The following is a 25,834-nucleotide window of genomic DNA, read 5'->3' as shown; positions in this document are numbered from 1 at the left end:
AGAGCTCAGGTTGAGCCCATCCAAGTGACAGCTCGAACCGCTGAGGGTGGATCGTGATTCCCCCCAAAGTGCAGATAGCCCCGGAGTACCGGAGGTGGACTGCAGATCATTGATCATACAATACAAAGTGCTGTAGCCTCGGTTCCGGATCAAAACCGCCCTAATTACGAAGCGAAACTCGTCTTCCTCAGGACTCGAAAAAAGCTTGCCTAACTGTCCTGTCACCCTCCAGGCTCCAGGCTCCAGGCTCCCGAGTCTAGACTCATCAGGAGGGAGAAGCGAGCGAATTGCCAGAAGAAAACGCACAGAAAAAGAATAATACATCGCTTCATCTTCGTTTTTGTTGTTTTCCTTGCGTTCTCCCGTCGAATTTGAGATCCGAAGGAACGAAGATGAAGACCACCAAGGGAGGGAAGGTCATGAACCCTACCGACGCCTATCGGAAGGAGCTTCGCAAGAAGGAGTTGAAGAGGGTAAAATTCGCACCTTTTTTCTTTTTCCTAGGGTTCCTGTTTCTACATTTATAGTTGTTGTTAATCCCTTTTCTAGTTCGTTCTCATCACCTGTAAAACGAATTCTGTGATTTGTTTTGTATTGCAAATGATTATTTCACAGAATCATTGTTTGTCAATTGCCATTCGCGTCATCTTGCTAGATAAATTGCCGAATAAAGGGTTATTGTTTTTATTGATTTAAATGATACTTAACACCATAATGTACTTTGGGATTTTATTAATTTTGCTAAAGAGGTGTACATTAATTTTCATACTTACATAGCAATGCAATTGCTTTTTTTTTTGTAGTTATTCTTTTCTTTCCCCTATTTAACTTTGAGGTAGGGAGAGGGTAAGAATGCAACCTTAGTTGAGTAATTAACCTTGGAAGTTACGTGAAAGGTTTCATCTCATCAACTAGTTGCGGTCCAGATCATTTCTGTTCTGCATATCGTGTTAATGTTCACGATTCAGTTTTGTTGCCAATGAAGAATTTCTTGTTTTTTTAATTTATTTATTTTTAGTTTCACTTTCATCTCGTTCCTTTTCTTTTGAGTGCCATTATATGTGGATTCGGCTTTACATAATTAAGTTCCACTAAAGAGCATCTGCAGAATATACTTCTCCACCTTGATTATGTTCACTATTTTCCTTTTCACGATTAATATCTGGTCTCTCAGGGTCAGGGACCATTACAAGAACTTTCCAGAGTATAGCAATATAGAAAGGTCCCAGAATACAAGGAACATCAACCCTCTGTTTTAACACATCCAGCTATAGTTTAGCCCAAAAAGGAGAAGGCCTATCAGCTACCTGTTTTGCCAGAGTGTCTGCCTGTCCATTTGCTGTCTTTGTAGTCCACCCAAAGGTAGAGTTAAAGCTCTTAGCCAGTAAATCAATCTCCCTGAATTCAAATCTATACTTCCATGGTTCTGACTTTACTTGCTTAGCCCAAGAGATGACCAACAGTGAGTCCCCTTCCACTTCCAACTCTCTAGCTTCTAATTATACTGCTAATTTCAAACCTTGCCAGAGTGCCATTATCTCTGCCTGAACCGAGTCTCCATACACGATTGGTCCTGAGAATAGAGCCACAATTTCTCCATGATGATTTCTGAAAACTCCCCCTATTCCAGCCCTCCCTGGGTCCCCAAAGGAGCTGCCATCACAGTTCAGCTTCAATTTATTTGGCCCTGGAGGTTTCCAATCCATCTTGATTATTTCTTTATGCATTTCCATTTGTGCCACTTTCTTTCATTTTCTTATTATGTCATTTGTTGAGAACAGAGGTCCAAGTCTGAGAGCAACCACTTTGTGCAAGAAAATGCCAAAAGTTAGGTCCATATCCCAGCCACCACTCCCAAGGCCCCAGAAATTGGGTAATGGCCCTTTTATTAATATATGATCCCATTTTAGCTTTAGGCATCAAAGTTGCTCCAAATTTAATGGTTATAGGCCACTTTACCTACTTGTGGTTGCAGAAAATGGTTTGCTTCCACTGAATGTTCGTTTTGTCTTGTCTTCTTCTGCCAATATTTTGTATTTTGTCCTTTACCAGATCACTGCATGCTTTTAAATACGTGACACTCAACTCCATTTGTTTTACTTATATTTACTTATCTTTCTTGTAACAGAACAAAAAAGAAAGAAGGAAAGTCAGAGAGGTTGGAATCCTGAAGAAGGACCCTGAAACAATCAGACAACAGATTGAGAAGCTGGAGATGATGAGTATGTTTCAATCTTCTTCTGTCATTTATTTTTCCATACCATTGCCCAGTAACTTGTCTCCAAGGTAAAATTGTTTATTTTTCTGCCCTTCAGAAATAGTTATGAACTCTTTCATGTATTGTTATTTCATTAGCGCTATTGGGTCTTAGAGAGGCCTCTCTTTTCTTTGTTTATTTTGTAGTGAATGCATGAATGTAAGGGAATGTTATCTGAGTTACTAATGCCTCACAACATCTGCTCTGTGTGTTTCTTGCATGCTACTTCAAAGTGATTTGCTATGTATACTTTTTATTCACTAGAAGTTCTATATATGCATCTCTTGTGGCTGCATCAAGATCTAGAATAAGTAGGTACAATTTGTCGTTTAGAAGGAGATGAAGGAGGAAAGGAGTTAGGTTGACAGGTTTTGTTTTATTATGTAGAGGGTGTGCTTTTCTTTATTAGTAACACACCAATTTATTACTATTAAGGGAAGGAGGGATAATGGTAGGTACCGCCTACCTCGGTAGTCTCTTCAAGGGAGATCACCTCCTTGAATAGAGAAGATAGGAAGGGAAGAAGAAGTTTATTTCTATATTCCTTTATTACATGATTGCTGGCCTTCTATAATGGTCTACTGAGCTGATCATGAGGATCAGATATTCTCATGTGCAGGTGTAACCAACTCTGGCACTGAATCATCTGTAACGAATATAATATAATAGGTTCATATTTATGCATCTTGGGTATCAGGTACCGGATACCCTAAAGTCAAAACCCAAACCCTATAGGGTTTTAATCTAAAATCCCAAACCTTATAGGGTTTTGATAAACGGGTCCTATTAGGGTTGGGACGGGTCAGATACCTGAAAATTCCTGTGAAATTGCCATTCGTAGTTGCTGGTTGAGCACCCTTGACCTCCAGGCGAATGTCATCCTGTAATCCCCCAAGGAAACAACCTAACAGAGCTGGTTCTGGCCATCCGAAAACACGGGAGGACAACTTCTCAAACTCCAACTAATACTCCATTACTGCCAGTTTGTTTAAGTTGAGTAAGCTATTCGTGCTAGTTCTCGAAGGCAGTAGGGCCGAACCTGATGTAGAGCGCCTCCGTGAACTCCAAACACATTACTTGAGGATGAGAACGGCGATGCCACTGGAACCTGAGTATTGCATCGCCGTCAAGATGGATGGAAGCGATGGATACTCGCTGATGGGCCGGAACCTCATGGTACTCAAAGTACCGCTCTACCTTGAAAATCCAAGGGATAGGGTCACTGCTGGAATACTTGGGAAAGTCAATCTTGGTGACCTTTCCTGGAAAAGGTGATTCCCCTCTTCCCCTTTATAGTTGGAGTCTTCCATATCCCCTTCTCGGCAGCTGGACTTCCCTGTTTGATGCTGGGAAGCCATGGCAGACATGGAGGCTCGAATCTCTTTCAGCTCAAAAACCACCTGATGCAGGCTCAACTCAATCTGGTTGACCCTGTCGTCGACCGCATCTGCAGCATTGGGAACCTCGTCGGCCCTGGTACCAACTGGTAGGTACCGCCTACCTCGGTAGTCTCTTTGATGGAGACTCACCTCCTTGAATAGAGAAGATAGGAAGGGAAGAAGAAGTTTATTTCTATATTCCATTTATTACATGATTGCTGGCCTTATATAATGGCCTACTGAGCTCTAATCATGAGGTTCAGATATTCTCATGTGCAGGCGTAACCAACTCTGGCACCAAATCATCTGTAACGGCTGGTGGTCCCTTCTGTCTTGTAACGAACCGGCGTGAAATGAGTGGCTTCTCTCTGGATCCGTCGTGGGCTGCTGGGCCTGGGCTCGAGTGGACTGGAATGGTCGTAACAAATAACTACACAAAGAAGTGCGCCAAGAACCCCAAATAGGCTAGCCAATGCTACCTACCCTTCCCCATCTATGTTTTAATTTTCAAGTTAAACTGCTTTCTCCTTGAAAATTAATCCCTCAAAACAATTGGTTCCTGTTAACCTATCTTGCCAAAACATCAGCCATACTATTGGCTGATCTGAGTGTCCATTTAAATGTTACACCCAGTTTCCCTGTCAGTTTTGTTATTGCCCCTATTGCTTGCCTATGGATTCAAGGGCTATGCTGTTTTAAATGAACTTGGACCATCATAACCTTAGAATCTCCCTCTACCTCTATATTCCTATAGTTTAGAAATCTTTCTAGTCTACACCTGTGTAGCATAGCCAACAATTCCTCCCTTATTGAAACTCCATGACCAATAAGGCCCAATAATAAGGCTATTACACTCCTATTAGTCTTCCATCCCCTGAAGCTCCTATTGCCCAAACAGTATACATCAATATTTAACTTGATGATGTTGCCCTCTGGAGGTAAACAAGTACTGTTGCTGATTGTTCTTTGTGCTGAAGATTGTGCTAGCACTTGCCAATTCCTTATAATGTCATCAACAGAAAAGTGGTAAAATGCCTCTTAAGTTTTTACCCAATGGGCCACCCTCACGGATATGTTCTCAATTAGTGGTGAAATTCCTTATTCACCATACCATCCCCAACACCGCTGCCCATAATATCTTACCTCTTCTCTTCCTTGATGATAAGAAAAAAGTATTGCATATCCACTGGAGAGAACTCCCAGATATAGTGGATACAAAAGAACAAGAGATTAGTAAATTTTAGGTAGTTTTACAGTTTGTGTTTTTTTTTTTTTTTGATCATCAAAGGAAACTTTTATTTGAAATTGGATTTAAGAAGTTTTACAACAATGTGTATGGAACAAGAAGTCCCACACGAATACATATTTCTGTCCCTTTTACAATGCAGCCCAAAACAATTGTTGCCTCAAAGCCCCTTGTTTAGCAAGATAATCAGCTAGCCCATTTGCACTCCTTCTAACCCATTTGAATTCTGCTTTTATCTCCCTTGCAACCTTTTCCACTTCCCTTATCACTTGTTTGAAGGTCCACGGAGTAATTCTATTGTTATTAGCCCAAGAGATGATCACCTTGGAATCCCCTTCAACCTCAATTTGCCTCATTCCTAGTTGCTTGGCTATCTTCAATCCTTGTAGCAATGCCATTACCTCAGCTTTTAGAGAGTTGCCCATTCCAATAGGTCCAGAGAATAACGCTAATATCCTCCCTTCAGAATTTCTGATTACTCCCCCGATACCTGACAATCCCGGATTCCCAAATGAACTTCCATCAAAATTCAGTTTAATTCTATTACCATTTGGAGGTTTCCATTCCAACCTTACTCTCTCTTTCACTCTTGAAGATTGTGCTACTTCTATCCAGGATCTTATAATGTCTGTGACTGAGAACTCTTGGAATATATGCAAAGAACTTACCCAATGGGCTACTTTAACTTTGATTGTGTCAATCACCTCCTCTGTGGTTCTACTCTTTTCTAAGAATATTCTGTTATTCCTTTCTTCCCATATCACTCAACAAATAGCTGCCTTTGTAGCTTTCCACATAACCTTCCCTCTTTTCTTTGATTGCCTCAAAAAGTCACGGTTAAAAAGACCTGCCACATCTTGAGGGGAAACCCACCTGCAACCAAAGAGAAGACGAAAAGAATCCCAAACATGATGCACAAAAGAACAAGATAAAAAAAGGTGTGTCAAGGTCTCACCACTTTCCTTACAAAGGGAGCACATGTGAGGAGAAAGGCAAGCAAAAGGCCTTCTTTTCTGCAGCATATCTGATGAGTTACCGCTCACCTCGGAAGCCCCTTCGAGGGTGGCTTAACCTTTTGAAACAGAAGATGGGAGGGAAAGGGGAAAGGTAGGAAGAAAATGACTCAGAGAAAGAGATGAAAGGGATATTCATTCACGCCACTTATTACATGATCAGGGCCTTATATAGCTGGCCTACATGTATGCAATCATGGAGAGAATATCTTCTGGTGGCAGTGTAACCAACTCTGGGAGACTCTGCCGCGTGCCACGTGTTAGAATGTTAGAGTGATGTTCGGCTGATAAGAGTTCTTATTAGCCCATACTTATGTTTATCTTATCTTGTAATTGGGCCTGTGCTAATGGGCCTAATCCTGTTTAATGTTTTAAGTCATCTGGGTGTCCCATCACTAATCAGGGGCATCCCAGTAATTTCTTGTACTTTGTACTACATTCATATATAAATAATAGCATGGTCGACTGACTAGTACAGTTCGACATTCACTGCATTTCAGAGTTTCTCTTCTCTCCTTTGCTACTTCGAGTACAACTCCTAAGTTTACATGGTATCAGAGCAAGTTCGAACCTAGGGTTTCAGCAGGCGCACTCTCTTCTCTTGCTGTCTTTTCATCTTCTCTCTTCTTTTTCTGGGTTGCTGCAGTAAAGACCTAGGGGTGTAAGAGAGTAAAGCAAGTTTGAACCTAGGGTTTCTCTTGGTTGTAGGACTCAAGGGAAGTAAGACCCAGAAGTAGATGTCCTACTAGGTTGTTTCCAGTAAGTAGTAGCTATTTGGCTACTAAGAGAGGTCTGTATAGGACAAACCTAGTTGAGGACTGATTTCAGCAGTCCTAGCACTAGCCGAAAGGGGGAGAGCTTCCTCTACAGTTGCAGCTTCGGTGCTCCAGCAAGACTTGCGCAGAACAGTACCCTATTTTCAGGTCGGTTACCAGCCCTACTTTAGCCCTGCACAGCACAGTGGTAAAGACTTACACTGCACAGTTGCAGCCTCGATTTTTTACTTGTTCACAGGATAGTGTGCTACCAGCACTGTGAACACTTCTACCAGCACTGTGAACACTGTGGCCAGCCCTACAACACTGTGAACAACTCTAGGACTGAAGTCAGGATGTCCTCACTATCCGGTGAAGTTTCCTCTAGAGATAACAGACCTGTCGCAAGATCCTCAAACCTGGAAAACCCTAATCTGCACAGCTTACAGATTACAAGTGTGCTGTTGGATGAGTATAACATCAGAGAGTGGTCCGTCTCAGCAAGGCTATTCGTTACCTCTTGTGAACTCACAGGCTATTTGGATGGAGACAAGAAAGAACCAGAGGTTGGCAGTCCTGAATACACTATGTGGCGCAAGGAAAATGCCACGGTCATGTCTTGGTTGCTGGCCTCCATGACTCCTCGGGTGGCCAGAACTGTTCATCATTTACCTACAGCCACTAAAATTTGGGAGAAAGTATCCAAGACATACGACGGCCAGAAAAAGAACAATGCTAGAATCTACAGGCTGAACCAAGATATTGCAGCCCTAAGGCAAGGAGACATGTCCGTGGCAACATACTTTGCAACACTGGAAGGCCTCTGGGAAGAGCTTGACCATCACTTGATTTTGGATTGGGAAAATGCCAAGGATAAGGAGAGGCATGACAAGCAGATTGAGGAGAGCAGAGCCTTCAAGTTTCTGGCGGGCCTAGACCCTGTATATGAAGGTATAAGGTCACAGATTCTAGGGAGAGATGAATTACCTGAGCTTCACCATGTCTACTACCTGGTGAGGAATGAAGAAGTAAGGAGAAAGGAGATGCAAGTTGACTCCCAGACACAATCCACAGAACTATCTAGAGAACATTTAGCCCTAGTCTCCACTAAGGGAAATAGATTTTCAGACAAGAAGTCCCTCAAGTGTACCCATTGTGGTGGTGAGAAACACACAAAGGAGAAATGTTGGGTCTTGTACCCTCATCTAAAGCCAGCTGCTCTGAGAAAGGACAAAAAGCAACATAAGGGCCACACAACAAGTGGGAATCTTGCCACCAATAACAACAGTGACAACTCACAGAGTACTCAGACAGTGTCCTCTTCCACCACAATGTAGGCTGCCGACTCCTCTGGACCATGTACTTTGGGCTTCATAGCTAGTGAGGTAGAGGTTCTCAGCCGGGCATTTGCCCGTCTGAAGAACAATCCTTTAGCTTCCACTTCTCTTGCCAAATCAGGTACAACCTCTGCATCTAGTGCAACTAGTTCCATTAATTCTACCTCTTGGGTGATTGATTCCGGAGCCACTGACCATATGACACATATGTCCTCATTATTCTCTTCGTATCATTTGTTGTCTGGCCAGGATAAGATGAGAGTAGCTGATGGGTCTCTCTCTACCATCTTTGGAAAGGGGGTGATTGACCTAAGCAAGGATCTCTCTCTTAAATCAGTCCTACATGTTCCTAGTCTTACCTCAAATTTGTTGTCTGTTTCAAAGCTTACAAAAAATTTGAACTGCAGTATAACTTTTTTTCCTTCTCATTGTGTCTTCTAGGACAGATTGACGAGGAGAACGATTGGGAGTGGTCATGAGTATGGGGGCCTCTACTATTTTGATGCAGATATCAGCTCAGCCCTTCAAGCTTCTGCTACTACTAGTCCGGAAAGTGTGGAGTCAATAGCTAGGCTGCACCTGTGGCATGCTAGGCTAGGTCATTTGTCTTTTTCTTCTTTAGCAATGTTGTTTCCCGAATTATGTAAGGGCATTCCAAGTCAGAGTTTAATTTGTGATGTGTGTCAAATGTCAAAACAATGTAGATCAATGTATCCGGTTTCTAGTAATGAAATTCAAGCCCCTTTTGATTTGGTCCATTCTGATGTTTGGGGTCCTTCACCCATTGTTTCCATTGATGGCTTCCGTTACTTTATGAGTTTTATTGACCATTATTCTCAGTGCACTTGGATTTATCTGTTAAAAGGACGATGAAGTTCCACGGATAACTATGGTGTTTTGCAAGATGGTTGAAACACAATTTGATAAGAAGATTAAGCAATTCCGTTCAGACAATGCAGCTGAATACTTTGAAAGATCCCTGAGCTCATTCATGGAAGATGCAGGCATGTTACACCAATCATCGTGTGCTTACACCCCTCAGCAAAATGGGGCTGCTGAGCGCAAGAACAAGCACCTATTGGAGACAGCTCGAGCTCACTTTTCCAGCATAATGTGCCCAAGCAATATTGGTTTCAAGCTGTTCTCACTGCATCATACCTGATAAATCGGATGCTATCTAAGGTACTGAGTATGAAGACTCCTTTCTCTGTTTTGTGTCCCACTCTTCTAGAATTTCCTCTTCCCCCACGGGTTTTTGGCTGTACATGCTTCATACATGTGAAGGATCCAAAGCAAACCAAGCTGGATCCCAAGGCTACAAAGGGAATATTTTTGGGGTACTCTCCTACACAAAAGGGGTACAAGTGTTATGATCCTGTTTCCAAGAAAAAGTATGTCACCAGAGATGTAGTCTTTTTTGAGTCTCAATCCTATTTCCAGTCTTCTCAGAATCCTCTTCAGGGGGAGACTAGTGGGTTGGAAGAGGATTCTCATTCCCACTTCTTTTTTGTTCCCTTTTCATCACCTTCCACTACTCCTAGTTGTGACATTCCGGGTCAACCTAGTGATGCTCCCACTGTGCCAGTTACTTCTCCTGATATAGCAGATGCTCCTGAAGGTTCCAGTAGGCAAGAGAAAGAGATACTTACATACAGCAGAAGGAAGAAGGGCCCTCAACCTCATGATTGCAACCAGTTGAACTCAGATCAATCTGTCTCTACAATCCAAGGTAATTCTAATTCACTCAATTCAGATTTGGATCTTCCTATTGCTCTCCGTAAGCCTGTTCGTTCTTGTACCACTCGGCATCCCATAGCTGATTATGTTTCTTATTCACACTTATCCCCTGCCTATCATTCCTTTGTGTTTGCCCTTTCCTCTGTATGTGTCCCTTCCAGGTACTCAGAGGCGGCATCTGATCCAAGGTGGAAAGAAGCCATGAATGAAGAAATGAAAGCCCTAATGAAGGCAAGAACGTGGGAATTGGTGGACCTGCCAGAGGGGAAAGGCACTGTTGGGTGCAAGTGGGTATTCACAGTAAAGCACAGGGAAGATGGGTCAATTGAGAGGTACAAGGCCAGACTTGTGGCAAAGGGATTTACACAAAAGGAAGGAATTGACTACAAGAAAACCTTTGCCCCAATAGAAAAGCTCAATACAATCAGGGTTCTACTGTCACTAGCAGCAAAATTCTCTTGGGAACTCCATCAGCTGGATGTGAAGAATGCCTTCCTAAATGGTGATCTTCATGAAGAGGTATTCATGGAACCCCCACCTGGATATGATGTTGGAAAGAAGGTGTGTAAACTAAGGAAAGCATTATATGGTTTGAAGCAGTCTCCCCGGGCATGGTTTGAGAGACTTTGTATGGCCATGAAGAAAGTGGGGTACACTCGGAGCAGTGAGATCATACATTGTTTACAAGGAGACAGGATGACAAACTTACAACACTCATTGTTTATGTGGATGATATGGTGATTACTGGAAATGATGTGAAAGAGATGAAGAGGCTGAAGGAGTTCTTAGCTTCAGAATTTGAGATCAAAGACCTGGGAAATCTGAGATATTTTCTTGGGATTGAAGTTGCTAGATCAAGATAAGGAATCTACATATGTCAACGAAAATATGTGCTAGATCTCCTAGAGGAAACAGGCATGATGGGGTGCAAGCCAGCAAACACTCCAATAGAACCGAACCATGGATTACAAGAATCAATGGGTGAGGAATACTGTGATAAAGAAAGGTACCAAAATTGGTAGGAAAATTGATATACTTATCCCTTACTCGGCCAGACATTGCTTATGCAGTGCATGTTGTCAGTCAATTCATGCACTCACCAAAGACCCCTCATATGAGAGCAGTGGAAAGAATTCTCAGATACTTGAAGACTTGCCCAAGGAAAGGAATTCTATTCAGGAAAAACAACAGACTTGAAATTGAAGCCTACATTGATGCTGATTGGGCTGGGTCTGTTGGAGACAGAAAATCAACCTCAGGTTACTGTACATTCTTGGGAGGAAACCTAGTCACATGGCACAGTAAGAAGCAAAATGTTGTGGCTAGATCAAGTGCAGAAGCAGAATACCGAGCTATGGCACACGGTGTTGCTGAACTCTTATGGCTCAGAACTCTTCTTAATGAGCTTGGTATCAAAACTGAGGGTCCTCTCAGGCTGTATTGTGATAATAAAGCTGCCATCAACATTGCCAACAATCCCGTGCAGCATGACAGGACAAAACATATTGAAATTGATCGACACTTTGTCAGAGAAAGAATTATTTCAGGAGAACTCTGTGTGCCTTATACTCCAGAGATGCAGATTGCAGATGTATTAACTAAAGGGTTGTTAACAACAAAGTTCAGGGACTTACTTGGCAACCTAAACATGATTGATATCCATGCTTAGCTTGAGGGGGAGTGTTAGAATGTTAGAATGATGTTCGGCTAATAAGAGTTCTTATTAGCCCATACTTATGTTTATCTTATCTTGTAACTGGGCCTGTGCTAATGGGCCTAATCCTGTTTAATGTTTTAAGTCATCTGGGTGTCCCATCACTAATCAGGGGCATCCTAGTAATTTCTTGTACTTTGTACTACATTCATATATAAATAATAGCATGGTCGACTGACTAGTACAGTTTGACATTCACTGCATTTCAGAGTTTCTCTTCTCTCCTTTGCTACTTCGAGTACAGCTCCTAAGTTTACACCACGCTAGCCTCTCTGTCTTCTAGTGAAATGCTTCTCGGTGGTGGCCTTCTGCACTCCTATAGTTGGGTTCGGAGGGAGTGTTTGGGTCCCAACAATATCACACACATTAACCTTACCAAGGAAAATTTCCCAACAGAAGGTTTGAATTTTTGGGGGGATAGGCTTACTCCAAATTTCTTTTATAGGGAAGTCCCCAACTGGGTTGCTAGGTGAGGCAAGGACATTAAAGAAAGAGGAACAAGAGAAGAGGCCATCTGTGGAGCCTTTCCAAATTCCGGAATCTTCCAAGGATGGGTCCAAAAGGACTTGTCCTAGAATATCCAGCAAGTGAATTAAAGATGCACATTCATTTTCCCTCAGACCCCTTTTGAAACCTAGATTCCAATTGATCCCACTTGGGCCAAGGTTACCCAAAAGACTTATTGTTTTCCCTTTTAAGTTTGACAAAGAGTATAGGTCAGGAAAAAGGTCTTTGAGTGGACTATTTCCCACCCAAAGATCTTCCCAGAAACGAATTTTATTCCCCTGGCCCACATCAAACCGAATGGAATTGAGGAAAGATGGGTAAATTTCATGGATAGCTTTCCAAGGAGAACAAGAGGATACATGAGGGGCGCTTTTTGCATCCCAACCATTCCCATCCAAACCATGGATACTCGCAATGACTTTGTGCCACAATCTATCTCTCTCAAAAGGGAACCTCCACAACCATTTTCCTAACATAGCTGAGTTCCTAAGTGAAATATTTCCTATTCCCAAACCCCCTTTATCCTTGGGCATTCTAACTTGATCCCAATTTATCAGGTGATCCTTCCTCTCCTCTCCTAGATCCCAAAGGAAATCTCTCATGTATTTTTCTAACCTCCTTGCCACTCTACAGGGTATTCTAAAGGTTGAGAGGAAGTAAACAGGGAGGTTTGCCAACGTGGCTTTGATCAGTGTTATCCTTCCACCAAGAGAGATGTAATTCCTCCTCCAAAGAGCTAGCTTCCTGGCAAATCTTTCAATGACTGGCTTCCAAAAATCTTCTGACCTAGGATTACCACCTAAAGGTAACCCCAAATAGCTAGTTGGCCAACTTCTAATCTCACACCCCAAAATCTTTGCAAATCTATTAAGTTCCCCTTCCTCCAAATTGATCCCTACGATGCCTTTTTTGGTCCAATTAATCCTTAAACCTGTTATCCTCACAAAGTTATCCAATAGCCTCTTTAGATTCACCACACCTTCCTCGTTACCACCCTCACAAAAGAAGATTGTGTCATATGCAAATTGGAGGTGGGTAACAACCTCTTAATTTCTACCTATCCTCCACCCCCTGAACAACCCTTGGGAGCCGGCTTTTGCCACTGTTAGAATGCTCGAGTCAGGGGTATTTTGGTCATTCTGGATTATCTGCTTGAGAGTGAAAGGTCTATTGTATCTGAGTTTAAGTTATGTGTCCCATTTTCTATGAAGGACAAAATGGTTTTTCCTGTAACTCTATGTTTTTGAATAAATACAAGTGGGTCAGCTAGGGGAGAGTGATTTAGACTCTCTTCTAGTCTGGCCGAACCTTTCTTTCTTCTTCTTCTTCTTCTTCTTTTTTTTTTCTCTTTTCTTTCTTCTTCTCTACTTCAACCTAGAATCTGCTAGAGTTTACTAACATGGTATCAGAACTGTAAGGTCGTATCCTCATTTCTTTCTTGCTGCTGTTCTCTTTCTGGGTTTGCCACCAACTTTCACAGTCATCTTCTTCCTTTTCGACTGACCTGAGTGGAGGTTCGATAAGGGGCTGAAAAGGAGCTGTCGTTTTGTGGGCCTGGAGGTGAGGATGCCTCCGGTCGTTGTTGTGGTGCTCGTTGGAGTGGTATACTAAACCCTCTATTCAGTATCGAAGAGGGCTGAATGTGGACAGGTATGAACACTACTGTTGTTTGTCCAAGGGACTGTGAATGTTTCTTTTTTGTTTCAAAAGTTGGTTGTGGTGGTGGTGCTCAGTGTGACTGATGTGCATCTCAGTCGTGTTCCTTTGCATTTCTCTTCGTATGTATGTTGAAAGAAGAGTTGTCGACTGCTGAAGTTCACAACAATAGTAGATTGGTGGTGGTTGTGTCGTGGTGATTGGTGTATCTATGTTTCAAAAATATTTAAAAGTGATCTCCTATACCTTGTGTGTAATCAGTTCTGCAGTGTGCAGCCCAAGTGTTTGATGTGAGGACTGAGTGATTTCAGTCTTAGTGTGTTGATGGTGAATGGTTCTGCAGTGTGCAGCCCAGGTGTTTGATGTGAAGACTGAGTGATTTCAGTCTTAGTGTGTTGATGGTGAATGGTTTTGCAGTGTGCAGCCCAGGTGTTTGATGTGAAGACTGAGTGATTTCAGCCTTAGTGTGTGGTGTGTAATGTGTATTTAAAGAAGCTGGAATTGGTGGTGTTATAAGTGAGATAAGTCTTGTGAAAGAGTGTGAGGTTGTGTTGTATATTTGAAGGTAAAATAATTAAGATGGCTTCATTTGAAAATGGGAATGATAACAAAACAGGTGTCATGCTTTCTCCAGACTATCTAAGTGTTCAAATGACATCCATCAAGTTGAATGGTGAGAATTATGTACCATGGGCAAAATCTATGGAGGTGTTCTTGAAGGCCAAGAGAAAGGTAAAACATGTAAGAGAGGAGAAACCTCCCTCTGATTCCCCTAGGTTCAGTGACTGGGAACAAGTAGATGCACAGATAATGACATGGCTCTGGAACAGCATGGAACCAAAGATTAGTGTGAACTTCATGTTCCTAGATACAGCTAAGGAAATCTGGGATCATGCTAAGAAGTTGTACTCTGGACAAGACAATACAACTAGGGTGTATCAGTTGTACCAAGAGTATTTCAATTTGAAGCAAGGGAGTCAAAGCTTAGAAGAGTACTATGCAAGTTTGAGGAACATTCGTAATGAGCTTAATGTGTATCATCCTCTAACATCAGATGTTCAGATCCAACAACAACAACGTGAGCAACTTGATGTGACAAGGTTTCTTGTGGGGTTGAAGGCTGAGTATGAGCCTGTCAGAGCACAAATATTGGGAGGATCTGCTCTTCCCTCACTTGAAGAAGTTTTTGCTCGTCTTAAGAGGACATCCATTGAGTCGGTAAAACATTCTTCTCTCTCTGACAGGTCTGGTTTGGTAGTGACTAAAGGGGGTGGTCGTGGAACTAGAAGTGGTGGTGTCAGGAGTGGACTCCCAAGCAACCGTGGTGGTCACATGTTTAGCAGGGCTAGTGGTCGGACTGGAGGTCGAGACTCAGGGGGAGGTCGGGGAAGAGGAAGGAGTTATACTCAGAGAAAGTGTACACATTGTGGTTTAGAGGGGCACACAGTTAATTTCTGCTATGATTTGCATGGTACACCCAACACTTGGGCTAACCATGCTAGGACTAAGGGTAGTGACACAATTACTGAAAGTCAGCAAAGGTTGAAGAAATTCTTACAGGATCACTTCAATATGAAAGATCTGGGGAAGCTGAAATATTTCCTGGGAATAGAGGTTGCGAGGTCAAAACATGGGATCAACCTATGTCAGAGAAAATATGTTCTTGATCTACTTGAAGAAACAGGGTCGTTAGGTGCTAAACCAACAGAGACTCCTATGGAACTCAATGCCAAGCTGAGTGTTGATGCGGGTGAAGAGTTTGATGATCCTGGAAGATACAGAAGGTTGGTGGGCAAATTGAACTACCTGACCATTACCCGACCAGATATATCATTTGCTGTGAGTGTGGTGAGCCAGTTTATGCAACATCCTCGGGTTCCTCACTGGGAAGCTGTTCTGAGAATTGTTAGGTACCTAAAAGGTGCTCCAGGTCGTGGTTTGTTATACCAAAGTGGAGGAACTCTTGAGATAGTAGGGTACACAGATGCTGACTGGGCTGGTTCTATATCAGACAGGAGATCAACTACAGGGTATTGTACCTTCCTTGGTGGCAATCTTGTAACTTGGAAGAGCAAGAAACAAACAGTGGTGGCAAGAAGTAGTGCAGAAGCAAAGTACAGGGCTATGGCCCATACCACATGTGAGCTAGTATGGCTGAAGAACTTGCTTCAAGAGATGGGATTCTCAATTGACAAACCCATGAAATTATACTGTGATAACCAAGCTGCTGTTCACATCTCTTCCAATCCCGTCTTTCATGAGAGAACTAAGCATATCGAGGTTGATTGTCACTTTGTAAGAGATAAAGTAATAAGTGGGGTGATAACCACATCTTATGTGAGCTCAGGAAATCAGTGGGCAGATCTCCTCACAAAGGGATTGTCTCGGGGAAGAATAGATTACATTTGTAACAAGCTGGGACTATATGATATATATTCTCCAGCTTGAGGGGGAGTGTTAGAATGCTCGAGTCAGGGGTATTTTGGTCATTCTGGATTATTTGCTTGAGAGTGAAAGGTCTATTGTATCTGAGTTTAAGTTATGTGTCCCATCTTCTATGAGGGACAAAATGGTCTTTCCTGTAACTCTATGTTTTTGAATAAATACAAGTGGGTCAGCTAGGGGAGAGTGATTTAGACTCTCTTCTAGTCTGGCCGAACCTTTCTTTCTTCTTCTTCTTCTTCTTCTTTCTCTTTTCTTTCTTCTTCTCTACTTCAACCTAGAATCTGCTAGAGTTTACTAACAGCCACCATTCTACTTAACACCTCAGCCACTACAGTAAAGAGAAAGGGAGATAAGGGGTCTCCATGCCTAATTCCTCTCTCTGCCGGAAAGAAATCCCTCACTACTCCATTAATAAGAATTGAGTAATGGGCAGAATTCAGACATCCTCTGATCCAAGATCTCCACTTAGTTCCAAAGCCTTCTCTTTTACAGTTTGTTCTACAATGAAAGCACATTTTGGGAGATAAGCAACAAAAAAGCCTTCTCTTTTGCAGGTTATTAGTGGTATTTATCTTCATTTGTACTACTTCCCAACAGAAAATCCTCACCTTTGGGATCTGTTGGCTTTTGAGGGTGTGCTCTAGGTATCTGTTGAATTTTGAGGTTTGGTTTCCTCGACATTTTTCTTTTTGTTCTTTTTTATCCATTTTTATTAACCTTTATTTTTTGTTTAGAATTAAAAGGAAAATTAAAACATTTGTAAGGCCAGCTATGCTGTATGGAGCAGTGTTGGGTAGTCAAGAAACAACAAATCCAAAAAATAAGTATGGTAAAAATGCGTATGCTGAGATGGATGAATGGAAAAACTAGAAAAGGTAGGGTCAGAAATGAACTGATTCAAAAGAACCTAGGAGTAGCTTCAATAGGTGATAAAATGAGAGAATGTAGACCAAAATGGTTAGGTCGCGTGCATAGAAGACCTTTACAGCACCCATCAGAAAAAGTGATCTGCTACAAGTTGAAGGGGGACATGGGTAGAAGTAGTAAGAAATGATTTAAGCACCAATTATTTAACAATGAAATTGAATTAAATAGGATGGATTTTTATTTATTTTTTTGGTAAGGAAACAAAATTCATGTAGCCAATCCCATATAGTTGGGATAAGGCTTGGATGATGATGACAATGATTTTTGTTTGGATTCTTATCGTTGTGCTTTTACTAATTACAGGAGTAAAGTGATCCATGTCAAAAATGACGTATTGTAGTAGTCATAAGGTGGGATTTAAATTTTACTGAAATTGTTAAATATTGGGATTTCTTTTGGGTTGTTGCTAGAATAAGATCTATAGAGCAGAAAACTTCACTAATTTTAGTTGAAAATAGAGATATAAGGGGTAGACATAATTTCTTAAGCTAGTTTAAGAAAATTAACAAACTATTTCTCTTGTTTAATTGTTTTGCCAGTTTTGGTGGAAAAAGTGTAGAAATGGAATGTTTACTGTGAAGTCTTTTTATCTGGCACTGGTGAAGGATCAACTGGTTTCAGATCAAGTGGAGGGGGTTTGGACAGAATATTAACTGCAGATCACTTAAAAAGTAGAGGTCTCAGCTTGGCAAATTACTGTGTTTTATGCTGCTCAGATGAGGAGACAGTTCTCCATCTGTTCTACACCTGTAAGGTTGCAAATTTTATTTGGAAATTATACTCTTTACTATTTGGGGTCAGAGCATTTCAGCCAAGATCAACAGCAGAACTCTTCTCAGCCTTGTCAAGTATCAGAGGTAGCAGGAAAGCAAAAGATAATATGGAGTGGAGCTGCAAACCTTTTGTTGTTTGCTGGGTATCTGGAATGGAAAAAACAGAAGAGTATTCAAAGGTAAATCTAAAAATATTGAAACACTTGTAGTTCTGGTGGGGAAACTAGTGGTGGGTTGGGCTTGGGGTGCTCCCAGAATTTGCTCAAATCAGTAAATCAGATATGGGGGAGAATTTTTGGAATGCTCTTGAAATTCATTTGTAATGCCTTTCAGTTTCCAGTTTGTAGTTTTAAAGTTGTTATATATGGTGAGGTGCCACCTTCTCACCTCTCGGATTGTATTTCTTTCTTTTGTTTAATGAAGTTTCTATTTTTACTCTTCAAAAAGAAGTTTTGGTACTGAAATATCAAATTTTCTATTTTGAGTCTTGTCAAAACCTAGTTCAAAATTCCAACTTCAAACCTAGTTTGAGACAACCTGAGTTCAGTTAACAAAGATATTTTTTTGACTCATTCTTCGGTAGAGACATGACCTTGGATTTGATAGTTCTGGGGAACACAATTTCTGCTATTCACCCCACAGTTGGAATAAGGTAGATAGTGATATGATGGTAATTATGTATGAGCTAAGTTTATTTAATAGAAAAGAATAGAAAGGGTGAGATGCCCAAAGGTTCAGGAAGTATTAAAAGAGAAATCCACAAAAGGTTTCTGAGCAGATTAAGGTGGTCAATGTCACAGCTTCTGGAATAATGAGGGAATATTGGATGTTGTGTCCACTCCCACTATGAGCTTACTTGTTTATTTACTTTTCGATGCAAAGGAAGCTTGCTACAATAATCAGGTGTATTCCTTCCCACAAAATCATCCTTGATCACCATACAAGATTGTGTGGAGTGCCCTGGGGCTAATCCAGTTGTTGACGAATTAGCTGGACCGGATTTGTGATGAGGTCCACCACTTGATTGCCCTGATGCCCTCTTTGAGCTTGAGGTGGAAAGGTATTTGGTTTTAGTATCAAAAGCTTAAGTTATATAATAGTTTTAGATTTTTCTTCACAAAAGGACTTTAACTTCTAGAATTTGATCTATTTGTCCTTTGACTTAATGACAGAATGGTAAATGCTGGAACTACTTTTCTTTGCCCTAGACACGTAAGCACAAACATGCGTGTCTATATACACGTCATATGTTTATGTGCTTGTGCATGTGTGTGAACAAACAATCATTGGAAGGAATTTTAAGACTCTATTCCAAGTTTTTAAGTATGAACGGGTACATTTCTTCAAATATTTAAGGGTAGTTTGCAATAAAAGCATATTTTTCACCATCATATGCTTTGTTCTTTATATTTGATTAATTACTTTATGTTCAAAATTCGAATAGGTTGCTTAGCTAGGGAGTTTCCTTTGTTGTAATAACTGATGTGTATTGTCAATTGATGCAGAGGCAGATGGTGCTCTTGACAAGGCAAGGAAGCACAAAAAAAGGCAACTTGAGGACACACTGAGCCTTGTTTTAAAGAAGAGGAAGGTAATACAGAATTTTATGCATTGATTTGCAATTTCATTTGGTTTAAAGGAAGGCTGATGCTTCACATTTTTTAAGTTTTAAGTTAGTGGTTTCCTGATCCATCATTCTATCAGAAGCAGTTATGTGATGGAACAGAATCACCCATTTGCAAGAGCCTATTCTTCATTTCATGATATTCAAGTGTTAAATACCTTAGTTGCTTACCAAAAAATATACCTCAGTTTATCTTTTTATTAAAAGCTTAAAAAAAAATTTGGCAATGCAGAAAGGAAGAGAGGTTTCCAGGTGGGGCTGGGGTTTGCTAACCTAAGGGAGAACTTCTCAGATACATTTTTGTTTTAAACACAACAATGATTTCTTTCTCAGATACATTGGTTTTAATGATTAAATGTGTAGTGTCCAGAAACAGTGGGCACAGTCGTACCACCTAAGATATTGACTATATGTTAGGTTTGACAAGTTCTGATATAAAAGGGCCGTCTGACATGGTTTTTAGGATACAAAATAGAAAAAGTGGACTAGAAGGTTTAAAATAACCATGTCAGAATGATTTCCTTTGCATCCAAAAAAGGAATAGTATGATTGGGAATAAGGACCTATACTTTGTTGTAGAAAGGACCCTGATTAGAACAAGGAAGTAAGTCATAGATGGGCATTGTGTACCAGAAAAATTAGAAGTTTGAAAAGTTTTCTGGATATAATGTGAGGGAAAAGGATAAATGGCTTTAAGCAATTTAGGAATAGTGCATGGTTTGAGGCGACATTCTATAAATGTATAGTGAGAGGATGGCAAGGTTGTATGAACTTATCGTGACACAGACAGGTGCTTTGATACAGCTGGTTACCTCCCACATGATTCAATCTGAGTTCTGAGCATAGATTTTGGTCTTACTACAAGTCCTTAGGTTGATGCACTCTGTGTTACAATAGAGTGGTTAGGGTAGTGCATATTTTCATTGGATGGCATAGACATTGGGATCTTGGTGACTACATCAGAGGGGTTAGATTGCTCACATCCAGGGTTGACATCATATTCAAGTGATTCCCTGGCCATCCAGTTCGTTGGTAGATGACATGGCAAGTGGGTTGTGAGGAGTTGCTTCTATTAGGTTGTTTGAACAAGTCTTTTATGAGTTTGTTTATTCTTTGCAGTGCTGATAGCCTCTTCTAGAGGTTTCTTTGGTCAAGTTCCTTGTCTTTGGAGTCTTGAAGATTGTTTTTGCAGTTTGCAGAATTCCCCCCACCCCCCCATCTCTCTCTCTCTCTCTCTCCCCACCCCCCCAGTATTGTTTCACCTATTAGTTATCCATTAAAAGATTCCTATATATGCATATATTGGTAGCATTTATTGATATATGATAATGAGCCAATTGTACTATGAGGACTTGTTTATGGAAGTTGAATTATCTCCCCAGAGCTTTTCATGGATGACCCATTTCTTCCTTTTTGGATTGTTGATTTTTTTTTTTTTTTGTTTAAGCAATTGTATCAAGAAAACAGATAATTAGTAGCATTTGGATTTGATATATATATATATATATATGATCCTCTCTAGGAGCGCTCACACCTGGACCAGCATTTGCATTTGTAATCAATTACCAAACTGTGTGTGATGGAGTCAATATTGTTTGCTCTTGTACAGGAATATGAAGAGAAATTGAGAGAAAAGGGTGAGACACCAGTTATGTTTAGGTAGGGAATATTATAGCATTTTTCTTATTTGTAATAACATTTTATGTATCGGGTGCTGATTTAGCTTTAAAATTTAATATCTCATATCTGATTCCTTTATTCCCAAACTATCATTTCTATGTCTTTTGCTGCAGCCACTTAGGTCCTCCTCATAGACGGACAACTGCGGAAGAAGAAGAAAGAGTGAAACATCCAAAACCAGAGGTATTTCAGGCCTTATTCATGTCAAATGATAATATTATACCTTCCCATCTGCTTACTTTGAGTAGCATTAATCAATTCATGGTTGCAGGATTCTGTCTATTATCATCCAACACTAAACCCTACAGGGGCACCACCTCCTGGAAAGCCTCCCATGTACAAGTCATCTATAGGTTATTTAACTTTGCTTGAACATTTGACAATGTTGTTGTTTTCATTGTTACTGTTGTATAAATTATCTGTGTTGTTTTTGTTACTTCAGGGCCTAGGATTCCCTTGCCAGCAGCTTCATCAAGTAGTACAGCATCATCATCGAAGCCAGAGACAGAGGATGATGCTTTAGTAGTACCTCCTCCACCCCCTCCACCCTTGCCAAATGCTGATGAATTGGGTTCTAAAGATGGTTCTGTTCTGCCTTCATCTTTGCCTTTACCTCCTCCACCTCCAATGCCACCAAAGCCTGCTGCAGTGGATTTAGGTACTAACTTGCCCCCACCACCTCCTGGCCCCCCACCTAAAGAAAAAGTGGCAGTTCAAACTCAGCTTCCTCCTGCTCCACCAATCCAACAACCTACTCAGTCACCTCCACCAGGCACCAGTGGAAGCATGAGGGAAAAAGGTCAAACTGGAGCATCAAATGTCTCAGATATCAAGGAGTTGGATAAGGTAATCTCTCTTGGTTGGTTTTGGATAACAATCCTATACCAAATGAAAATGCGACAGAACTCGTATATATTGACACTCCATTATTATTTCTTACTTATGTGTAGGTATATTCTATTTAGCTATCTGTTTGCTCTTTCCTTCCAGATACGACCTGTGCTCCCCCCACCTCCGCCACCACCTGGTTTGCCGCCACAATTGGGTAATCACCAACCTAAAGGTGCAGTTTCTGAGCCTGATGCCAGTATTTCTATGGGGAACAGTGATGTCCCTAAGATGATTCCACCTCCACCACCCCCAAAGCCACAAGCTGCAGTGCCTAGACCTGTCTTGATTCCTACTTTACAGCCTGATGTATTACCCCCAGGTATTTCACGATTCCCACCACCTCCTCCACCTCCAGATGTGCAGTCTTCACTATCTGGCCTTGGTCTTCCTGGCAGGCCTGCCCCACCCGGAATGGCCATCCCACCAATTCCAAGGCCGCCTTTTGGTCCACCACCTGGACCACCTCCAATGATGAGACCACCACTCCCACCTAGCTCTCTTCCTACCTTACAGGAAGATGATAATGGTGCAACTAGACCTTCTGTACCTCAGAAGCCATCTTATGTCAAGTCAGCAGCATCAACAGTTGTGAAGAGGCCACTAGCACAGCATACCCCAGAACTTACAGCTATGGTGAGTCTTGATCCTTTGTTATGGCACTAGGCCCAAAGTACAAGTACTAATCGGGAATTTTCCCTAGTTTTAATGACCCTTAATGTTATTATGAATTAGGTTCCTGCATCTGTACGAGTGAAGAGAGAGACTGCTGTTCCAAAAGCAAAACCAAAGCCATCATTGTCAACAGGGGCAGCAGTTACCCATGCAGCAGTAGTTCCTTCCATTCCTCAGAAGTCAGAATTGGTAAACAATTTATCGGCACCAAAGACACAGAGCATTGACGACTCATATATGGCATTTTTGGAGGACATGAAGGCTTTAGGTGCACTTGATGGCTGAGCTATACTTGTAGCTGGTGAGAAGTTGCAGGGAGCACTGAGTGAAGAAACATGGAATGAAAAAAGAAATCGGGCGAGGGCTCTTGTAATGAATTGAGGGTCTTCGTTAGTTACTGCTTTAGTTAGCCTTGATCGCCTTATCTAAGTGTGCCTCCCTTGCGCCATTGGGGCTGTTTTTTATTGCTTCCCAAGGATGGTGGCTGTTTCCATGTAATGATTGACCATAAATTTTACCTGGGCCAACTTGGAAAATGCATTACTTGAGTTGAGACGAAGCTCATACATACAACTGCTACTTGTTTTCTCTTATATGTGATTTTACACTCTTTTCCAGGTTTCAGGCGAGGATATTGATGTAAATTAAATAATGTCCAATTATTCTACTCTAGTGGCCTTTTTTTTTTAAGAAAAAGAGAAGCAACTTCATTGATGATCAGAATATTTAAGCTGTATATGGTAGTTGGTAGTCCTGTTGCTTATATACTTATCTTTCCTTTGCAAGCTACAAATGCTAGAATATGAGCGGCTTGATTAGTAAGCCTATTTACATGAATAAAATAAGTAGAACTGAAGTTTTGTAGTAGTTTAGTAGTATGATGCACATAGATATGTTCTATCCATTCAAAAGGCTTCCTGCTGTGAGAAAAAATCTACTAAACTTTTTGAGTCACTGTATACTGTGATACTAGGTATATCCATATGTGAAGCTACTTTGAGACCTGCGACAAGTGATTTCATTTCTTCATCGTAGCTAGACGTTGCCCGGCAAGGTGCACCTTCTGCAAGGGTTTCTCTTGTGATGAGTTTGATGATGAATGCCCTTCCTGCATTACCTGTACATGGATCAAAAGATCCATCGATATGTAAAGTGTGCATATTTGTGGATGTAGAGCTTGACCCCGTGGTAGTATATTGGATTTGGCTTTGCAATGGTTCACTATATTTGTCAGCTTTTACTATCACTTCTTGTGGATGCCATAAGATGTTCCCAAACACATTTATTTCTTGCTTTCCATTTGAAGTAGAAAATCAGGCAGCCTCTCCCAAATAGCTGTGAAAGACTTGTTGGCTTATCTGATATTTCTTGTATTGAGTTTAGCCATCCTATGGACAGGTTTAGACTTTGCCCTCTCTGGATTAAGTCCAATTTGTGCATGGCACCAAATTGTTCTGGCATTGGTGCAGGTAAAGAATAGATGACTTGTCGTCTCCACTTCTTGTCGGCAGAATACACATTTTAACTCAGGAAGCCAGGCTTTGCATTTCTCTTTTGTGAGGACCCCATTCCAAAGGAGTTTTCATGCAAAGATTTAGAAGCAAGGTGGTATTTTCGTATGGGGAAGTTAGCAGTTAGTTGCCTGTAACATGAACTTATTTTCAATTCCCCTTATGGAGTTTTCTTCCAAATGACCATGTCAGAATCTAGCTCTGGGTTAGGTTGTATCTCTAAGATTTTTTTAATATAGTTGGGGTCGAAGAACTCTAGAGGCCTTGGTCCCACATTCTGTGTAATATTAACCTCTCTGGATATGGATTGGATATAATATGTAAATATTGCTGTTCTAGCTACTAGTAGAGATAGAGATGTAGGTAAGGTTAAAAGTATCTTTGATTGTAGGCCTGTGACTGGCAGGACCCTACTTATCCGGCTGAAATAGGGAAACATCAAACAGTCCTCTTTGTATCTCTCTGCGCTCCTTGTATTTGAGGAAAATCAAATCCCTAGTCTTGACTATCTAATAAATAGGGGTTGGGATTGGTATTTTACAGATTAGCTTGGTTGGAGACAGTTATTCACTCAATATGAAATTGCATGAACCCATAGTGTTGCCGCAATAAAACGACGTCAGGCCACTAAAGTCCAAAGTAGCCGTAATGAGCATTCGCTTTTTGATCTTTGTAGGGAGACTGTGACTAGTACCACCACTGAATTGCTGCGTAGTGGGCCGTTGGCCGACGAGCCAGTTGCCAGTGACGATAGCTCTGACTCTATACATGCATCATAATCATAAGGGAAATTGTCTACTCACGAGTTTTCCATCTCTTAAATTCATCACAACTTTTCAAAATGTCAAACAGATTAATTGGTGTTCATATATTATTATTTATTATTTTAATTTTTATAGATAAATATAAAATATATACATATATATTTAATATTTAGATATGAAAAAAAAGTAAAAATTCAAAAAGTATTTTTAATTATAAAATATATAAAAACATAAAAATTACAAAAAATTTTAAATAAAATAAAAAATATTTTCAAATTATAAAAGCTATAAAAATTGAAAAACAAAAGCAAAAAATAAAAATTGTAGAAAAAACATCAAAAATTATAAAAAAACACAGAATACGCAAATAAATAACAAAAAATACAGGAAAATTATAGATTATAGAAAATAGAAAAATGTGAAAAACAGAAATTATAAAAAATATTGGAAATTATAACAAAACACTAAAAATGCAAAAAAAAAAATGAAAATTGAAAACTGAAAAAAGACAAAAAAACTTGAATAATATAAAAATTGGATACCTTTTTCCTCTAAGGGCCTGTTCGTTTGCTTTGAAGTCTGACATCTGAAAGTGCAATAATTACATTAAGAGGTATATTTATTTCCTATGCAAAAAATGTTATTTTGAATTCTGAATTCTGAAAATTATCAAATATCCATTTTGACCCCATATACGAGAGTTTTTGTTTGTTTTTTTTTTTTTTATTTATCATTAGAAAAACAAGAAGTTATATGATTACACTTTAAGAGATAAGAGATGAGAAGAAACAAACAACCACTTTTCTCTTAAAATTAAAAGATTCCTCTTAAGAGATAAGAATTAAGAGGAAGCGAATAGGCCCTAACTCATTTGAGGGTAATTTAATCATAAAAATTGTTATTTATGACAAGCCTAATTGCTCTGACTCTATTGATGCATTATAAC

General features: G+C 40.5%; 1 protein-coding gene across 5 annotated transcripts; it reads left to right on the top strand.

Annotated features, from left to right (window-relative positions):
- LOC104596448 (protein EARLY FLOWERING 5-like) lies at nucleotides 1-23,336 on the top strand. 5 transcript variants are annotated; one of them, XM_010257626.2, is made up of 10 exons: nucleotides 439-473; nucleotides 2,129-2,222; nucleotides 17,513-17,925; nucleotides 19,252-19,337; nucleotides 20,980-21,029; nucleotides 21,164-21,233; nucleotides 21,322-21,403; nucleotides 21,493-21,896; nucleotides 22,041-22,574; nucleotides 22,674-23,336. In XM_010257626.2, exons 5-10 carry the CDS (start codon nucleotides 21,022-21,024, stop codon nucleotides 22,896-22,898), a joined length of 1,323 nt encoding a protein of 440 aa, XP_010255928.1. In that variant the 5' UTR covers nucleotides 439-473; nucleotides 2,129-2,222; nucleotides 17,513-17,925; nucleotides 19,252-19,337; nucleotides 20,980-21,021; the 3' UTR covers nucleotides 22,899-23,336. The 5 variants fall into 5 exon arrangements, with proteins under 5 accessions (XP_010255922.1, XP_010255928.1, XP_088757709.1 ...); XM_010257620.3 differs by lacking the exon at nucleotides 17,513-17,925 and having other exon boundaries at nucleotides 1-473; XM_088901584.1 differs by lacking the exons at nucleotides 439-473; nucleotides 2,129-2,222; nucleotides 17,513-17,925 and adding exons at nucleotides 18,664-18,806; nucleotides 18,919-19,079.
- The last annotated feature ends 2,498 nt before the right edge of the window (nucleotides 23,337-25,834 follow it).

Source organism: Nelumbo nucifera, chromosome 3 (assembly GCF_055504915.1).
Source record: "Nelumbo nucifera cultivar China Antique chromosome 3, China Antique-T2T, whole genome shotgun sequence".
Taxonomy (NCBI): domain Eukaryota; kingdom Viridiplantae; phylum Streptophyta; class Magnoliopsida; order Proteales; family Nelumbonaceae; genus Nelumbo; species Nelumbo nucifera.
The sequence above is the reverse complement of the archived record's forward strand: the minus strand, read 5'-3'. Positions and strand labels throughout refer to the sequence as shown.

Excerpts from the sequence above, each read along its gene's own strand:
- LOC104596448 (XM_010257620.3), top strand. The coding sequence starts at position 393 with ATGAAGACCACCAAGGGAGGGAAGGTCATGAACCCTACCGACGCCTAT. Across the intron at positions 21,234-21,321 it reads TGAAACATCCAAAACCAGAG|GATTCTGTCTATTATCATCC; the intron begins GTATTTCAGGCC and ends TCATGGTTGCAG. Across the intron at positions 21,897-22,040 it reads ATATCAAGGAGTTGGATAAG|ATACGACCTGTGCTCCCCCC; the intron begins GTAATCTCTCTT and ends CTTTCCTTCCAG.